The 20,272-nt window shown below is 27.2% G+C and overlaps 1 protein-coding gene and 1 long non-coding RNA gene across 4 annotated transcripts; one reads left to right on the forward strand and one right to left on the reverse strand.

Moving 5' to 3' along the window:
- Window positions 1-1,967: 1,967 nt before the first annotated feature.
- LOC124940357 (auxin-responsive protein SAUR36-like) lies at window positions 1,968-2,823 on the reverse strand. Its single transcript, XM_047480868.1, has one exon. It carries the CDS (start codon window positions 2,540-2,542, stop codon window positions 2,048-2,050), a length of 495 nt encoding a protein of 164 aa, XP_047336824.1. The 5' UTR covers window positions 2,543-2,823; the 3' UTR covers window positions 1,968-2,047.
- A 14,290-nt stretch (window positions 2,824-17,113) lies between these two features.
- Window positions 17,114-19,620, forward strand: LOC124940641. 3 transcript variants are annotated; one of them, XR_007099496.1, is made up of 6 exons: window positions 17,114-17,296; window positions 17,518-17,642; window positions 17,719-17,964; window positions 18,079-18,189; window positions 18,424-18,636; window positions 19,175-19,620. It is a non-coding gene; the product is annotated as an uncharacterized LOC124940641 (long non-coding RNA). The 3 variants fall into 3 exon arrangements; XR_007099495.1 differs by having other exon boundaries at window positions 17,518-17,964; XR_007099497.1 differs by having other exon boundaries at window positions 17,518-17,964; window positions 19,439-19,620.
- The last annotated feature ends 652 nt before the right edge of the window (window positions 19,621-20,272 follow it).

Below are 20,272 nucleotides of genomic sequence, written 5' to 3' on the forward strand. Positions count from 1 at the left end.
TCACCTACCACGTAGAAATTCATGGACTTACTTTCACTACACATTCGTTGAGTTTAATATTTCTCTTTATTTTATAAAAATGATAAACTCAACGAGATTCTAGCGAAAATAATTCCAAGAATCCGACGCGGCATGTCATGTGAGTAGGAGAAAGAAAAAATTAAAATATCACATTTCGGGTCCTCAAATGCCACTTTTTTTTTAAAATTCTGACGTGGGGATAATGTGGTAGGGCACGTCGGATTCGTGGTCTAGTTTTCGCTGTCCTTTCGATGAAATTATCATTCCTCTTATTTTATTTTAGGCAAAATCAAAATTGATTGAAGTTACAAAATTAAATTTAAATTGAGTAATTTTGTTTAGAATAATAATATTTTTTTAATCTCACGGGATAACTTATTATACATAAATAAAAAAATTCAGTACATAACTATATTTATACCTTTATAATGAAGTTAGTAGTTAATTATAATATTTTTCCAATATAAAATGTATGCTATTTTTCAAAAATATAAAATTTATGTTAAATCTAAATTTATATTAAAAAATATTGAAAATTTTTGTAAACAATAAAAATAAAAACTTAATTCAAAGATCCAGTTGATCAAAAATGTAATAATAAATAACTTAATTCAAATATAAATTGTAGTAAACTATAATATTTTTCCAATATAAAAATAAAAACATAATTTAAAGATCCAGATCAAAAATGTAATAACAAATAACTTGCCAATTATTTTCTAGGAAAAAAGCTCATTTAGACGTATGTACTTGTACAACTAGCTCACTTAGACGTATGTATTAATAAAAGGTCATTAAAACATATGAACTATCAAAAATTGGCTCATTTAGCCTCTTTTAATAACCATGGTTAACTTTTATTTTTAAATTTATATATTTATTAATTAAATATTAATATATTTTCTCTCTCCTTCTTTTTCATTAAGTAATTTATTTTATTCTTAATTTTTTTTATTATTTTAATATTAATTTCTCTTTTATATTTCATCTTTTGTTTTATTAGTTTTTATTTCTTATATTTCTTAAATTCTTATTTTTTTAAAACAATTTAACAACTTATTTATGAATTTTATGTTTTTCTGTAATTTTTTTTGTGAAGGGTTTTTTCTTATTTAATTTAATATAATAAAAATAAAAAAGAGTTTTTTTTCTTATTTAGTTTAATAAAAATAAAAATGAAATTAATAATTTTTTATTTAATTTTTATTCACAACTTATATTAGTAGTAAAAGAATTGTTTTGTCTAATATTTGATTATTACTCTTTTGGTGTTTGATGAATGAGTTTTTATTATTATTCAATTCTTAATTATTAATTAATTTATTTTTGTGTTTAGAGATTTTTATTGTTGAAAGAATTTTCATTGTTATATTCAATTATTGAGATCAAACAATTTTAAAATAATTAATAATTAATGTGAATATAAAAAAAATATATAAAAAAGAAGAAGAAATATAGAGTTCAAATAATTAATGATGAATGCTCATATATATATATATATATATATATATATATATATATATATATATATATATATATATATATATATATATATATATATATATATATATATATAAAATAAAATTAAAATAATCAATCATAAATACTCATATAAAAATAATAAAAAATTAGAAATAAAAATAAAAATAGAGAATTCATTTATTAGTAATAAATGAAATGATAAATGAAAAGGGAAGAAAGAGAAAATATATTAATATTTAATTAATAAATATTTAAATTTAAAAATAAAAGTTAACCATGGTTACTAAAAGAGGCTAAATGAGCCAATTTTGATAGTACGTACGTTTAAATGAACTTTTATATGAACTTTTATTAGTACATACGTCTAAGTGAGCTAGTTGTACAAGTACATACGTCTAAGTGAGCTTTTTTCCTATTTTCTATATAATTTTTACATAACCTCAAATGATTAAAAAAAATGGCAATAAACTATATCTAATTATATATAAATAAATATATTTTTCGTCATCATCAACATGCTACAATAAAGTCAACATGTAAAACATCACAAACCCTTTGTCCATTTCAGAAACTTCCGGCCACCACCATTACATCCGGCGGCGGCAATCCGATTTTGAACGCTTTCAAAATCAGAAACCCTACAAGGAATCGTTATTCCACCGGGATGATTAAACCCAAATTCCTCCTCCGCTTCACTCAACAATTTCCCGAACAATGGATGATTAAAGTACATCACCGGAATCATAAACCGATGAAAATCACACCCTTCATTTTGCCCAACGTACACAACCATATGCCCTTTAGGAACCGCAGGCAACTTATCATCACCGTTCAACGGAACATATCCCCGTTTTTGAGAGATACTAGGTTTGGAAGAAAAACACAAAGACATTGTTTTTTTCTTTAGGCAATGAAACAGTCGCGATAAGGAACTTTTTCGTCCGGTCGGCCGGTCGGAGCGATGGTTACATGAAGTTGACCGGGTCCTGAAGAATGTAGCGACGCGGTGTTTGAGCCTGAATCCTTGGATCTTTGCCATAATATTGGAGATGAAAAGAGAGAAACTGATGTAAGAGGAGAGAGAGAGAGGGGGTAAGTATTATTTAGTAAGTGTTGATAGAAAATGGCCAGGGATCGGCGATGGGTATGTTTGTGGACATTTTTAGTACTGCTTCATAAACTAAGAATCTTTATTTCTTGATATATCTCGCACTGAATGGGTTTTTATATTGGTACGATTTGATGAAAATGTGTACGAATTATTTGATTTGAGAAGAATGTTAAGGGTCTGTTTGGGGTGTGTGTGGATTGGTCAAAAGGAGACCAAGATTTAAGGGAGGAAGGATGGAAGGAAAGACGGATTAGGGTTGAAATGGTCTAGGTGCCATTATGTTGGAAGGCTGGCGGCGGGCTTCGTCCTTTATAGAGACAAAGTCAGAGACGATTCTACTGTGTGCGTGTGAGAGGGAGAAATTGGGAGGGAATTGAGTGTAAAAACAAAACAGCTTGATATTCTTTTCGTAGGTAATTATTAAGAAACTATCATATTTGACCCATGAATCTTACTTGTTTGATTTTGGGTTTTTAGTTTTTTTTTATAAAAAAATTTATTCTAAACTTTAATATCACTTTGTCTATTTAATTACTATTTTATATATTAAAATATAAAATTATTTAAAAAAAGGTAAAGAATGTCAATTTTACATTAAGTTGTAAGAGAATATCAATTTATTTATTAAGTATTAAAATTTTATTTATATATATTAACTTAACAAAAAAATATCAAATTTATTTAAAATAACATAAATGTTAAACGAAGTTAAAAATTTTGTCACATGTAATATCTACCTATTTATTTATTTTTTTTTTCATTTATATTATTTTAATTCTTTTTTCATTTAAACAAAATATTCAAATTTTTCCTTATATATTTTTTCTCTCTTTATTCCCACAATTATCCATTTTCTATCTTCATCTCTAACATGAGTAATCTATTTTTCCTGAAATCTCTATAATATTCACGAACACCATTTCTATAGCTTTGATTGTCTATTTTTGTATAGGTTGTAGTTGGAATTAAAATTGATCTAATAGAGTATAAATTAATCCAATGAAAATTAAATTATGAAATAATGAACTAATCATTTATAAAGATCTTTTCTTTCTAAATTTTTTCCAGAAAATTAAAGAACCAGCTATGTCGACGTCAGATAATAATATGGTGACGGAAGAACAACCAGGTGGCCGAAAAACTATGACGGCGGTGAGGGTGGCGAAACAGCCGATGAAGTGTCCGAGATGTGATTCTCCGAATACGAAATTTTGTTACTACAACAACTCTCACGCAACCGAGGCATTTCTGCAAGCCTTGTAGAAGGTACTGGACAAAAAGGTGGGGCCCTCCGTAGTGTACCGATCGACGGCGACGGTGAGAAATACAGGAAAATGAAATCCTGATCTAGGCTTTCAAACGGAGCTAATTTCAAAGATTTGGACGGTTCTTCATCAGATAATGAGATTAATGGGATCCCACCTGCTATGGATTTCAGCCTTTCATTTCATAATAATTATATTAAAGATAAAGAGATGAAGAAGAAAGGGTAAAGAGAGAGAAAAAATAGATAAGGAAAAATTTGGATGTTTTGTTTCAATGGAAAAAGAATTAATTAAAGTAATATAAATTAAAAACAAATAAAAAATATGTGATATTACATGTGGCAAAATTTTAACTTTGTTTAACATTTTTGTTATTTTAAATAAATTTGACACTTTTTGACAAGTTAGTATATATAAATAGAATTTTGATACTTAAGTAATAATTTGACATCTTCTTATAATTTTGTGTGTAAAATTAGCATTCTTTAAAAAAAAAAAATATATAAAGTATTTTAGTATATTAACTCAAATTAATTTTTTTTTAATTATCCAAATAAACCTAGAAGAGATCTAAATAAACCCAAGAAAATCATCTCTCAAATCAAGATATACAAATAATGTTAAAGAAAATAGTTTATTTAAATAATGTGTTGAATTTCATTTGGAAAATGTTTTTGTATGAGAATATTTAAAAGTTATTAATATATAATGTTAAAATAATTTATTTATTTTTAAATATATAATATTTTAATATTTTAATATTTTAATTAATTAATTAAGTAATTTAATTATTAAATATAGTTTTATTAAATTTCTATTTTATCATTCAAAATCATGTTTTATAATGAAGAATAAAGTCCTAGGTGAGGTGTTTTATACAAAAGTTAAATGCACAAGTTAAGTAAGAAATTGATATACCAATAACCTACTTTTGTTAATTTAAATATAAAACTATATATTTTATATTTCAATATAAAATAAATTAAAAAATGAGAATAATTTTCGATTTCTGACTAACTCTTCCAAACTTTGGGGAGCTCACAAATTATGTCTAACAATAAAAATTTAAGTTGCCTAGCACAACTATGACTAGACGTTTAAGTGTTTTAAAATATATAATATAAAATTTTATTAAAAATTTTATATTTTTTTTTTGTACTTAATATGTAGAATCTTTATAGTTTAAATGAAATTATAATATGCCACACATTGAGAGCTATTTGTACAAATTTGTGAACACATATATTTGTACACATTGAGAGCTATTAGTCTAATATACATTTCTTATTTAATATTGAATTATTATTTATTAAAAAATTTACTAGATATTACATATTTTACTAAACACTTCAAAATACTTACTTATCTATTATTATGTTAAATAATTATATTTCTTTTGGTAAAAATTAACCATATACGTACCAAAGTTTTTTTTTATCTAAATGTATTAATTTTTTTAATTAGTGAAAAATATATTTAAGAATATTTTTTTAAAGTGCAATAAACAGATGTATGTAATATAAATAACATTTGAAACAAAGTTATTTTTTTACTAATTAATCTTTTTTTTTGTTCTATTTGGTATTATTGTGATGTTATGTACTTAGTTGATAAGGATAATCTTTTTGATAAATTTCTTGTGTGGCTTGGCTTCTCTAGTTGACCATGTTTAAATTAAAGAGCGAGATCCAAGTTCCAATTAAAATCATCTTTGAAAAAGATATTTTGGTTGAAAAGGTCAACCAACCATATATAGAAAGCAAGAACAACAGGTAAATAAATTTTTAGATGAATGCTATAAGAAATTTAAAGAAAATAGAATAACAAAACTAAATTGAAAATAGTTTGGACTATCCGTTAACTAAATATAATGACTCTGTTTAACCTAATGAGGTAGTTCAAGTAATAATAGTGGTTATTAAAATATCAAGTGTAATGTCATATATTCGATTCTTACTTAAAATGTCTTAGGTTGAAATAAAATTGTCATATTTGTATGGATTTGAAAAAAATAATAATAATTTAAAATTATTTCTTTTTAAATATTTTATTAAAATATTAATTTAGATCAAATAATAATATAATATATTATAATGATGCATATATTAACAGAAAAATAAAAGATTGAGAAATATTATTTATTTAGAAGATTGGATTAACTGTTTTATTGCAATATTGCTCTCTCCTACCAATATATCTTACAAATTTTAATTCAAAGTTAATGATCTTTTAATTTTAAATTTTATAAGTACCAAAAATGGAAAATAAATAAAGTGGAAAGTATCCAATCCTGTATGTTTGAAATGTTACAGCATGATTACTGACTCTCTTTTTTATTTTGCAACAAATTGGAGTATTACTTCATTAAAAGAAGATTAAAATATATCAAGAAAATAAAATAAAACAGTATTTTATATTATTAATGTTATGAATAAATAATATTATAATTTGATATTTTCTAACGTCCAAATTTAACTCTATTTCTCCCTTCCGTTTTTAAGGTGTATCTCTTTCAATTGAAGTAATGTCAATTTAAAAATCTGTAAGCTGACAAATATTGGATTTGGGAAGTAATGAACTCAAACATTTTTTTTTTAAATCCTCACTTTGAGGCAATACCATTTGGACTAAAATTATAATATGTTTTAAATTGATATAGTAGGTGAATATTTCATACAACAAAGTTTCAAACCACGAGATCTATCATTTTTTTTTTCCTTTCTACTTTATGTGTTTATTTTTTTAATTGAGGGATGATAAGAACAATAGAGATAAAGAGAAAATTAAAAAACCTCAGCATCATCGATATCATGTGCACAATTTGTAAACAGTTATGATATGTATAATTTGATTTGTATTCATTGAAGACGCACGGAGGTTAATGTAAATATAGTGTTCAAAATAATGTATAGGAAATAAAACTTATTTATTAGTAAAACACAAATTTATAAAAATGTGTAGTATCTTTAAGATATCACATGTTATTAAAAATAATAAATTAAAGAAAAACATAACCGTTGCATTTATCTTTTAAAGGATTGTAAAGTACTTTTACGATATCTAAACTCAATATCATACATATCTTAACAAATATATAATGCTTAATTTTGAAAGTATCTGAATTGCCAAGTCGAGAGTTGTGGTTAATTTGGATATATATGTGAGATTAAATGGATATTTGGGTCGGATTTTGAGTTGACCCGCCCATAAACTTAAAACGGTTAAAAATAAAATTAAAAAAGGTATATGTATGTGTTACACTTTAAACTATAACCAAGTCTTTCGAGTTCTTTAATTCAAGAAACGGGTTCTTGATTGTTGGGACCAAGGATGGAATTCAATACTCAAACGCAGCGGACATAGAGTATAGAGAGAATTCGAGGTTAAAGAGAGAAGAAACTGGTGTGAGAAGAGAATACCACTAGAATACACCTAGTAGTCCAAGAAAGAGGTTGAGGGCCGAGAGATAACTTAGAGCAACAAGTTTCACAAACTTCAATTCATAACCCCAAAAAGTGTGGTGGGCATCAGCATTTAAAGAGGCTGAATTACCCAAGAGTATTCGATTACAACTACTTCTAAAATAACAGAATTCGTTTTAAGAGAAATGAGAGAGAAAGGAAACAAAACATAATTATTCAATAAAAAACATAAACTGACCCATATGCACACTAGGGCCGAGAGACGGGTGCTGCAAATATTTTAGGACCGAGGCTTTGGTGGGCAGACCGTAACAGTATGTTTCGAACTCGCAACCTAACAAAACAATTATAACTCTTTAACCAAATAGGCTAATAACATCTTATATTTTAAATTCAACACCAAATTTGATTAACGCGGAACGTTGTAACAATATATTTTTATCCGTGTGCATCGCACGGGGATCTTCCTAGTTGTATTAATATATCAAGATAATTCCGAACATAACATCAATATAGACATTTATACTTATAATTTTACTTGACTTAATTTCATATACCAAAATCAAATTTATGTAAAATTTTCATGCCATCAGCAGAGCTCTAATTTCAACTAAAAGTTGCATTTGAAAAAAATTATGTGAGTCTATTCTTAATTATTAGCTGTAAAACTATCTCAAATATAGTATTTAATGGGTTTGATTCTAAATAAGAACGGTTTTTAAGTTAAAATAGATATTATTATTTAGCTTTTGCTAATTAAAGTGAATATCTATTACTTAAAAATATAAATAATCACTTATTCATTATAAAAGTCTTTTTCAAGTGTTATTTTCTAATGATCATATTTGTAAATTTATAACAACATTATTATTTTTAAGCATATAACATTAATACTTTCAATCACCTTAAATTCAAAGTTATTATCTACTAAACAAAATAGAATGTTGTTATATGCATAGACTATATTTACCAGAGAAATAGATTCTATCGATAAAAAAAAAATCATTAATATGAAACTCATAAAAATGTTAGGTTATAATGGCTACTTCTTAAAAATATTACATTAATTTAATCTTAATCGAGATATTTTATTCCAAAATAAATCGAATGGTAAATCGTAAAAATTTTAATGTTATTTTATATGACAAATCTGTAACACTTTTATGTTTAAAAGTGTTTAAAATACACAAAATCTATTAATCATGAACTTTTCTTATAACTCATAAATTCTATCCTTATCAAATTACATATTGATTTCAATATGTTAAATTTGTAATGTCTTTTATTTCTATAAAAGTGTTTAAAAAACATAAAATTTAAATTTGTAATATCTTTTATCTTTAAAAGTGTTTAAAATACATAAAACCATATCAATCATTATCATAATCTATGCCATATTTTTTCAAATTAAATTTGTAAAGCTTTTATGGCTAAAAGGGCTTGAAATACACAAAATAATATCAACCAATAACCTTTCTTGCCCATCAATTCTCTCCATTAATAATAAAACCATTTTATTCAAAATTAGAAATCTGTTACAATCACGTACTACTAACGTCATATGTATATGACCCACTTCATTACAATTACAAAAAATACTTCAAAAAATAATATTATTAGTTAATTTTATTATATTATGATATTTAAATTTATAGTAAAATATAATCAATATCATTTTTGATAAGAATAATTATTTTATCAATCATATAATGAAATAATAAAAGGTATACGAAATATAAAGATATTAACTCTAAGAAAAATTATGTATATCTTTATTTATTTTGAAGGTAAAAAATTAACATTATCTTACATTCATGATATTCACTTCAAATTTAATTAAAAAATTTTAAATTATAATTGAAACCGTAATTTTTGTTCTATTAAAAATCATTCTTAGCATATGACTTGAGTTACCATAGTCGGTTCTATATAACCTAATCTTTAGACTTATGTGAGAACAAGTCTATATCTAAAGTTCAATCGATTAACTTTACTAATTAATTCAAATTAATTTTGATTTTATTGATGATGTTTACCAATTATTTATTTTTTATATGTAACTTTTTTTTATTTCTAAAAATAAAAAAAATAACCCAACTATATCAACCAAGGAGGCCTTTGAGATTGGGTTCCCTTTAATCCATCTTGTTTGTGTGTCAAATATTTTATTATATAAAATAAAATTAATTAAGAAAAATTTCACAATATCAAAATTAAATTATATTTAAACTAGAGTGCACAAGATTTGTACTATTCAATCAAACGTGTATCTAAATAAGTATTTCAGTTATAACAATATAAATAAAATTACGATAAAGTTCCAATTATTTATAATAAAAAAAAGCTAATGATTTAATAAACAAATTAAAAACAAATAAATAAAAACAACTATCTACATAGAAAGTTTAGGAAAACACATTATTTACATATATAGTTATATTCATTCCAAAATAAATCAACCCATTAAATTATTCCATACCTAACACAAATAATAAGACTAATTAAGCAAACTTAGGTTTCAAAATTAACATGTAAACAATTGGCTAATGAAATTTAGCAATGTAAAAATCAAGGAGCCAATGATTTAGAAATCAAAATATTGACTAAGAACAGATACATTTCAAAACATATAGGACATTTATAAAAACAATTGATCAAGATTAGTTTTCTGGTTGACTATTGTATCGATTTCGTACTAATAAAATATAAAACTTTTAAAACCCCGTTTAATCAATTTATTCTTATTGAGAATAAAATTTAAACTTATAATTTTTAAATAAAATCTTTTTTCACTTGTTTATATTAATAGAGATAATACATATGGACAAATAGTTTATATAAAAAATACATTGAATAATGTTTACTATGTTATAGATTACAATTTCCATCTAGAAATTGCAACCCTCTTTATTTTATTGAATATTTAATCATTTGTTGCTATCAAATGGTCATAAATGTCTCAATTTTAATTAAAATTAGGTGTCTAATTTCTTGCTACTTCTACAATTCAATTAAATAGTGGAGTTGTTTTCCATCTTTGTTCATACTTAGTCAGCTTTTCTAGAAGATTTCAACTCTACTTTATTTTATTTTTCGGCAAATTTCCACTTTCACGACTTTTTAAGTTTATATTTTGCATATTTTGGTAATGGATATGTTAGTCAGAATTTATACACAACTCTCGTTTCTATTATAAAAATGTCAAACTTAAAATTGGAAGTAATTAACTGTTTTTTTTGGTGAATTAATATTACAATGTAATTTTCTTTTACTTTATATGTTATAAGAAATGTGATTATAATTTATACTATTGTATTTATTTGTTCACTCTTTTCTTTAAACATTTTTTTATTATTAAATTACGGTCTAAGGATCGTATCTGTCGTGATGTACCCGTTTTTTACAGTTAGATGTTTTTTTAGAAAAATTTTCATTTTTGTTTTTTCGAAAGTCCCGTCTTTAAGGGCTGTTTGTACGATGAAAGTTATCGGAAATTCCATGTCTTACATATTCTCTCAAATTCCGTCTCGGGGAATGTAACAAAGGTTTTTAATGGTGGGTTTGACCGTCTCGTAAATATTATGGTGTGTAGTTAGTGATAGCTTAAGTTATGTTAAAGAACTCATTGATTTACCTTTTTTTCGAATATCGTAAAAATAGACAAGGAAACGACACTCTTTAGAGTAATCTCGTCTCAAGTGAGATAATTAACACAATATAAAGTTATCTAGTATAAGTCTTTAAAATTGGCCCGTATAGCTAGGTTTAAGTTAATCGTGTATTTGAACAGATTGACTTAATTGATTTTAATAGTCGCCACCTAAGTTTACTTCTCAAATAAATTAGGGAAATAAAATAAGAGATTTCATATCAAAGATTCGGTGTTTGATTACATATGGGAAATAGTCATCAACGCTATGTCTCATACGCTCATTCCCAATGGATATTCTCTACTCCTAAATAATTGGTTGTTTGATGTTTACAAGGTTGTTATATTTGTGTTTTGAGTTCAGAACTTTTTTTGATCTTGTGAACTAACATCTAAATAATCAGCCCTATTCCTTCGATAACAAATGATCAAGGAATTCATGAGATTGAGACGAAATTAAGAATGAAGATCTATGAATGTATCCCGAGCTAGAAATGAGAATACAAGGCTGAGAAAGTGAAGTGTTCAAGTTTTCTTTATTAGAGATTCACTCACAAATGTTGATAGAAAATGATTTTGAGAAAAAAAATTAGATTATTTTTTGGAATTTTCGAAATTGCAGAACTTTATTTATGATACCGCTAAAACAATTGTTTTTCTGAAAATGTTTCCAAAAATTCTATAAACCTCAAACTAGTGAAGAATATTTTTAGGATCACACAGAAATTTAATTTAGAATTTTTGGAGTTACATAACTCCACTCTATTTATGACACTATAAAAATATTCATAATATGCTTTCAAAATTGTGATTTTTTTTTTTTTTTTGTGGTGGTTAAGAATATTTTTAAAAACTTTGAAGAAATAATTTGATGATTTTTAAAATTATATATAAAACTCAAGTTATGACATTACAAAGTTAATGAATTTTCCAAACAAATCCCATAAATTGTGATTTTTCTTTTTATTATTGTTAAAATAATATTTTTGAACCCCATGTATTTTTTTAAAAAATCTTAAATTATTTGAATATATAAATCCATGAAAGAAGGTTGTTTGTCAGAAAATAAAAAGCCTTAAGAAATTTCAAAAATTCGAAATGGGAAGTTTTAGGCTAAAATTGGACTTAGATAAAGTCCAGGGGTTGAAATCAAATTATTTAAGAAGTTAAAGGGCCGGAATATTTTAGTATTATTAAAAATAATTCGAAATTAAAAGTTCTGGATTTAAATTGGACATAGGAAAAGTCCAGGAATTCGAATGAAAAGAAGCTAGAAAACTAGGAGCTCAAATAATGTTAACTTATTAAAATTAAGTTAAAGATTGGAAAGAATAAAGACAAAATTGGAGGTCAATGATATCAAGGGGCCATAAGATACTAGCAGAACTTCAGGGACGTCAGACATATTTTGAAAATTGTTTTGTCCTATTACTACCTATCATATAGATAGGAAAATTTGACGAATTTCCAAATTTAGAATAGGCCAACTAAAGTTTTTAAATATAACCTTTTGTCTATGTTAAAAGTCTCTTTTGTCCTCAAATTAAAAAAATAAAAGAATTTTAGTTTCATCCCTCCCTCTCCTCTTTTCATATTTTCAAACAATCCCTCTTTCCCCTTTCCAAACTGCCTCTTCATCTTTCCCGAAACCTCTCTCCCCCGACGACTCCTCGATCCTTAAGCCCCGACGACTATTCGGCCCTCGACGACTATCCGGCCCCCGACGACGATCCAAGCCCCCGACGACGAAAAAAAGTAGAACGAACGAAGGTTGAGGTTGAGGGTGAGTTTTCTCCGAGGCAACGAACTCCCAAGCAAAGCTGCAACATTGAAATTGAGTTTTTTCCGAGGCAACGAACTCCCAAGGCAATGTCGCAACATTAAAGGTGAGTTTTTCCCGTTTTCTGTCGTTTACCTTCCATGCATGCTGAAATGGAAGAATGATTTAGGGTTTTAGTGTTTAGTGTTTGGGTTTAGGTTTAGGTTTAGGTTTATTGGCTGACTGAATCGTTTTGGGTTTAAAATGCATCTGTCGAATGTTGTTGCAGGTTGTCGAAGGTTGTCGCAGGCGAATATGCATCTGTCGCAGACGACTGTGCATCTGTCGCCTGTGACAGATGCACATTCGTCTGCGACAGATGCACATTCGTCTGCGACAGATGCACATTCGTCTGCGATAGATGCACATTCGCCTGCGACAGATGCACATTCGCCTATGACAGATGCATTTTTCGCCTGCGACCTTTTGGTTACTTGCTTGTTTGTACGGAAAAATGTTAGTTTGCTTTTTGACATTGTGATTTACTTATCAGATAACTCAGCACAACTGCACAAGTGGGCATGGCCCTTTATGCAATATGTTGATATTGAAGGTCTTGGGTTGGATGACTACTATGAGTTAATGTACTTTTTTCTTTTTTGGTTTACATTTCTATTGATTTTAATGTTGGAAAGTGTGTATAGGTTATTGACAGACCTATGACAGACCTACGACAGATGCATTTTTCGCCTGCAACCTTTTGGTTACTTGGTTGTTTGTACAAACAATGTTAGTTTGCTTTCTGACATTTTGATTTACTTATCAGATAACTCAGCACAAGTGGGCATGGCCCTTTATGCAGTATGTTGATATTGAAGGTCTTGGGTTGGATGACTACTATGAGTTAAGGTACTTTTTTCTTTTTTGGTTTACATTTCTATTGATTTTAATGTTGGAAAGTGTGTATAGGTTATTGACAGACCTATGTACTTCAGTACTATAAAGAATCAAATGGAGGCCAAGGATGGAACTGGTTATAAGAATGTCCGTGACATTTTTGCTGATATGAGGCTAGTGTTCGACAATGCAATGCAGTATAACGATGAAAAGAGCGATGTTCATTTGATGGCGAAGACTTTGTCAGAAAAACAAAGACATTTTTACAATTGTTTAGAACATTCAAATTAAGTGTCTTATAATAAATGATACATGGTGATAATTTAAATAATGATGAGAATGATTAAATCTTAGTACCCAACTCCAATTGATTGTTTTCAAATAAAACTCATTTTATGTACAAAACATCAATAATATAAATATTTTGATTAATGATTATTAGATTGGACAGTAAATTATTAATTATCAATATCATGACATGTCTGATTGGTTTAAATGAAACTTAATTTTTCAACACATATATCAACAATTAAACATCATTTCTAGTAATCTGATATCAATAAAAATGGTTATGACAAAAAAAAAACTGCAACAACAAACACCACCACTCAGTGATGAAAATAAAACCCTTAAAATTCACAAACATATCAATCAATCAAAATCTCATTCTTTGGATTCAAATTTAGAATTGTTCCTCTTTTACCTAGCATTTAAATCAAACTCACCCCTCATCACGTCAATCGTTTTGCCCATTATCAGTCTCCTCGTCGTTCAAAAAATCCTCTGAAGGTTCTCTCTGATCATCCCTTTGTGCATTCACCTCTCCACACACATTGTTATTATTACCCATTTCATTCGGGCTCACTCCATCCTCAACGCCCATTCTGTGTGCCCCAAAAACATTCATACGTACAAGCTAGTGAAGTGATGCTCATTCATGGATTATAGACATCAAAATAGACCAATAAGTAAAACAAAAAATGGAGATTGAGAGATACATATTGCAATCGTCGCAGACGAATATGCATCTGTCGTAGGCGAATGTGCATCTGTCGCAGACGAATGTGCATCTATCGCAGGAGAATGTGCATATGTCGCAGACGAATGTGCATCTATCGCAGGCGACAGATGCACAGTCGTCTGCGACAGATGCATATTCGCCTGCGACAGCCTTCGACAACCTGCAACAGCCTTCGATAGATGCATTTTAAACCCAAAACGATTCAGTCAGCCAATAAACCTAAACCTAAACCTAAACAATAAACACTAAATCATTCTTCCATTTCAGCATGCATGAAATATAAACGATAGAAAACGGAAAAACTCGGATAGAAAACGGGAAAAACATGGAAGATAAAACCCTAAACTCACCTTCAATGGATAGGCGTTCTGCTTCTCGTCGGGGGCTCGTATTTGTCGTCGAGGGCTCGTCGGGGGTCGGGGGAGAGGAAGGGTTACATGGGTTTGGATCGTCGTCGGGGAGAGGGAGGGCTGGATCGGTCGTCTTCGGGGGAGGGGGAGAGTTGAAAAGAGAGAGAGGGAGGGAAAACAGGAGAAGGGAAGGAGAAAGTGATTTTTTTTTTAATTTAAGGACAAAAGAGACATTTTCCATAGAGATAAAGTTATATTTGAAAAAATTAGGTTACCTATGCTAAGTTTGGAAATAACCCTATTAGGATGGTTATTTCATCAAATTTCCCATCATATATATATATGATTAAATAAAAAATATATTATTTCATATCATACATATTTTTAATTTTTTGAATGATTTTTATATTAAATATTATTTTAGGTGAGATTTTAATATTTAAATTATATATATATAATTAAATAAATAAAAATATTATATAAGTTTGTAATTATAAATTTTTTTAGTTGTTTAGATTAAGTAATATAATACTGATTTTTTTTACTATAATTAATAATATTATTATAATTTTATATATAAAAAATAATAAATATTCAATTCAAACTAAATGTTATATTTTTTTGATAAATATTATCTTATAAATAAAAGATAACTTGATCAAAATTATTCTTTTGTTTAATAAATTTTAGGCAAAACACATTCTTTCAAATTTTTAACTATATCACTCCTATTATCATTTTAGTTTTACAACAATATGTTTGACAAACATGCATTATTAATGATCTCTTAAAAAAAAAATCATCCTATCATTTTAGTCTTATATCATCTTCTCTATTTGTTTCATATACATCTCAATTTAAATTTTTTGCAATCATCATATATACCAATTCAATTTATAAATATATATTATAAAATAATTAATATAAATATAATTATTTATTAATATATAATTATATAAATTATAAAATAATTAATATAATAATTATTAATAAAACAAATATAAAATAATAATAACTTATTTATACTCACACTGCCGAGACTCAAATTAAGAAATTAACCAAAGCTAGATTTAGAGCAATTTATGAAATATCTTAGTTATTAATTTTAAAAATTAACATAATTAATTTTATTTTTAGTTTATATTCTTTTATATATTTTGAATAACTTTTTTATTTCAATTTTTGCGTTTAATATTTAATTTAAAAATATATATTTTTAAAATAATATAAATATTATTTTAGTATATAATAATATTATAAGTTAAGATAATACATATTTATGAACTACTAAAAAAAATGAATTACTTTCATACAATAAAAATATATAAGATGATTTGTTTAGAAAGATTTTGAGAATCAAATTTCATCTAAAGTCTCCTTATTTATATAAAACACTATTCACGTGAAAATCTTATGAATATAATAAATAATATGAAAAAATGTTGTATTATAGTAAGTCATTGTCGTATGTGTTACAAAGAGGTAAATCGACAACTCATTTATTTTTGCATTATCAATGAGTGACTAATATCTCGATTCTTTTATGCAGTATGATTAAAATTCACTAGGTAATACCCGGGACTTTACGTAGTTGGATTAAGACAGCTAATATGACAAGCCTACATATTTGGGTTATCATTCTGATTATTTCATTGTGGACTATTTAGTTGAAAAAAATTGTTGAATCTTCAATTATCGTAGTTGTTCGATGCGTATCATTCATAATATTATTATTATTACGTTATTTAATATTTGTTTAAAAGCAGGTGTAGTCAGTTAAGTTAATTATTCATCTCGATGAATTCATAACATGTTGGATAACGTGTTTATATTTTTTTTCTTATTTTCATGTTGACTTTTTTATTTTTATTTTTTATTTTTATTTTATTATTTAATGTTTTATGTATTATGGTTAGGTTTAAACTATTTAGTATACATAAATTATTTAAAAAAAAATTAATTATTTAAAAATTATTAAAATATAATAAATTATTTTAAAGTTATTTATATTATACTATTTTTTTTTAAATCATATTTTTATTATTATTTTTATTTACACTAGTAAAAAAAAGTCTTTCGGCTAGAACTTTTCTCTCCTTCTTCTACCTTTTCTCCGCTTCTTCGTTTCCACTTTGATTTGTTACCGATTCATCATCATTTGCCTGCATTTTTGATTTAATCCAATTCGATTCGATTCCGATCTCGAATTCAGTACATGTCTTAGGTTACAGATCATGTACTGAATGTTACTGTTTCAATCACCTCTTCTTCCCAAGACGAATCTTAGGTCACATATCTCGCCTTCTCGCGATTCCAAAGGTACTCATATCTCTATCTATCTAATCGATTTACATATGTTTCTTCTTCTTTGCTTAAGTTTCTAGTATATATTACATTCATTCAGCTGCTTGAGTGGTGTTGAACAGTGAGAGTCATGTATTAGTTGAATTCTATACGAAATCCGGTAGAACTAAATGCCATTACTGCCATCACTTTTTCATTAAAGGGTTTTATTGTTGTTTATCACTTACAATGCTTAGCGAGGCAATAGTGTGAAGGCAAGGCAGCAGCTAGCTTCTCAACTTATACCACTGAGATTTTTCAACTCTCGGACAATGCAGTCGATTCCCATTTGGAATTATGTGAAGCCGAGGAGGACTTAGGGGTAAACCACTCATAAATGCTTACCATATTTCTTTGTATTTTTTATATCCATTTCTGCAATTGACCAGTCACTATAGACAGACGGACACCCAGATGGAGATATTCTGCAACAGCGGTTTTCTTTCTCATATTTCTTCAGGATTCTTGGAAATACACAGGTATAGTGGAAGACTTAGGGCTAGGGCGGCTTCCTTAGGATGATTTGGCTTGCCAAGAAGGGAATCCTCAAGCTGCAGTTGATCCAACACTAGACAATAAAGCTTTCAGAGGATGGAGTGTAACAGACAATCCCTGGACTAATGATGATGAGACTGATGATAATGGTAATGAATTGTCATTGTATTGGTTTTGTTACCCCTTTGTAAATATATTTAGTGGTTGCAACTTTATGACAATATTGTTTGAATACTGCTTCAAATATTACTCTTCTTTTGCAGCTGAGATGACATATGTAAATTTGCAATTCAACACTGAACGTTACACTGGCTATGTTGGTCCGTCTGCCAGAAGGATATGGGATGCCGTTTATTCAGAAATTTGTCCCAAATGTAAGTTAATCTTGGTTCATTATTGATCAAATTGAGAATCTGCTATTCAGGATTGTATGAAAATTAGTTCCAGTAACTATTTATTCTGTTTATTGAAAATTTGCTATTCATGTTCATTATTGATCAAACTGAAATTGGATGATTATATTTTAGTTTCAGTAACTGTTTATTACTTCCAAGTATTTTTCTAAAGTGTTTGTATCACATTTGTTGGGTTTGTGGTGTTTCTAGCAGGTTTTTCCAGTAGAACATATTTGATACACAACAATATGTTAACAGCTGGATTTCGTTCACTCAGCTAGCTGCTCAGCTTCACCATCTCTCTCTAGAGCTCGGATTTCTGATTTCCAAACCATAGGAGGGACGATTCATCTAAGAAAAAAGCTTAACTTTGATTGCTAAAGCTTCTACTTTAATCACTCAAGCATCGCCTTTCGTTTACTACAGGTATGTCCATTGATTTTAGTTGTTTCGTTGTAGAAATGAATCAGTTTCATATGGGTAATGATTGCATCACTGATATATTTCTCTTTTCGGAGGACTGCGGCGAAAAAAAGGTGTTTTCTTTAGTGTTGATTAACATGGTGTGATATTCAGTTTTACCTAGTGTTTTTCTTTTCAATTTGAAATCTTTGATGGAAGTTAATTTTCTTTGAACCTGTTTGTTAGATTAACTGGATGCATTTCTTTGTATAGTTAAAGGGTGGGTTGAATCCTTTTGAAAAGGGCTAGATGCAGTAGTGCCAAATGTAGCTGAAGAGAACATTTCTTTCATATGTTTTCTCCAATTTTTTTTCTTCAATGGAAGTGGTTAAGGTTGGATATCTGTATCTAGTGTTTTTATGTGAGTGGAAATACATTAGATTGACTAGTGATTGATTCTTGTACATGGTAAAGAGGAATATGTACATGTTTTTGGTTGTATTGAGTGAGCCTGTTCTCTAGCACTAGGTTTTAATGAGATATTGATGATCTCTTTTGACAGTTTCTAGCTACAGCACAATGGAAAGAGGAAGAGAAGGCAAATGAATAATTACTCAGTCATGTCAGTTCAACTAGAAAAGAAATAGAGGAAGCAAGAAGATTGTTTAGTTAGGAAGATGAGATGAATTTGAAAATAGCTAACAATATGCAAAAGTACAAAGTAGAGACTGAAATGGTGGTTTTGTTATCGTCGGGGATTGGGATGATGCGGTTGTTGGATTTAATAAGATATGAATCTTGATTTTGCTTCTATGTTTTGCTGCAGTGTGCTAAAATAATGCTCTGTTGATTAACATGGATGAAAAGGAGTCTTTCAAATATAACATGGATGAAAAGGAGTCTTTCAAATATACTTCATCTTGCTTTCCTTCATTCAAAACATGATTGTGAACAGGTTGTTCTATAAACTAGTTTGCTCATATTGTAATATATAAATTATTATTATTTTTATTATTTTTGATTTTTTTTAGTTGAAAAAAGGGTATACCGATTATTATAATACAAATCGCTTTTACCCTATACTGATTTGTATTTTAACCGATCGGTTTTACCCGATCCTGATTGGACTACCGATTGGTAACGGGTTACTACATGTTGGTTGTAGAGTTTGATTTTTATTTTCTTGAACTTTATTTTTATTTAGTTTTAGTATAAAAAAATCAATATTTTTAATTTTATTTAAATTAATTATTTAACAAATATTTAAAATAATAAAATAAAGTTCTAAATATATATTTATCTTTAATATTAATATTTAAAATTAACTATTCTTATAAAATATATATATATATATAAATAAACATAAAAAAAAAATATTTATTCGTAAATATTTTAATTTATAATTATAAATAAATATTAAATAATTTTGTTATTCAAAATATATTTTTTTAAAATTAAAAATTAAAACAAAATATTAATATATATATATATATATTAAAAATATATTTAACTAACAAAATTTATAAAATTACCAGGTGTACCTAAAAAATAAAAGCATTTAATAAGAAGTTTGGGTAATAAGAAGAAGGAGAAGGGGAATTTGAGCAAATGACCCCAAAAAAGGGGCTAAATGCGTACGGTGCAGCGCTATAATTTTTAT

This window comes from Impatiens glandulifera, chromosome 5, assembly GCF_907164915.1.
Source record: "Impatiens glandulifera chromosome 5, dImpGla2.1, whole genome shotgun sequence".
Taxonomy (NCBI): domain Eukaryota; kingdom Viridiplantae; phylum Streptophyta; class Magnoliopsida; order Ericales; family Balsaminaceae; genus Impatiens; species Impatiens glandulifera.

Coding starts and splice junctions, on each gene's coding strand:
- LOC124940357 (XM_047480868.1), bottom strand. CDS start 2,542: ATGGCAAAGATCCAAGGATTCAGGCTCAAACACCGCGTCGCTACATTC.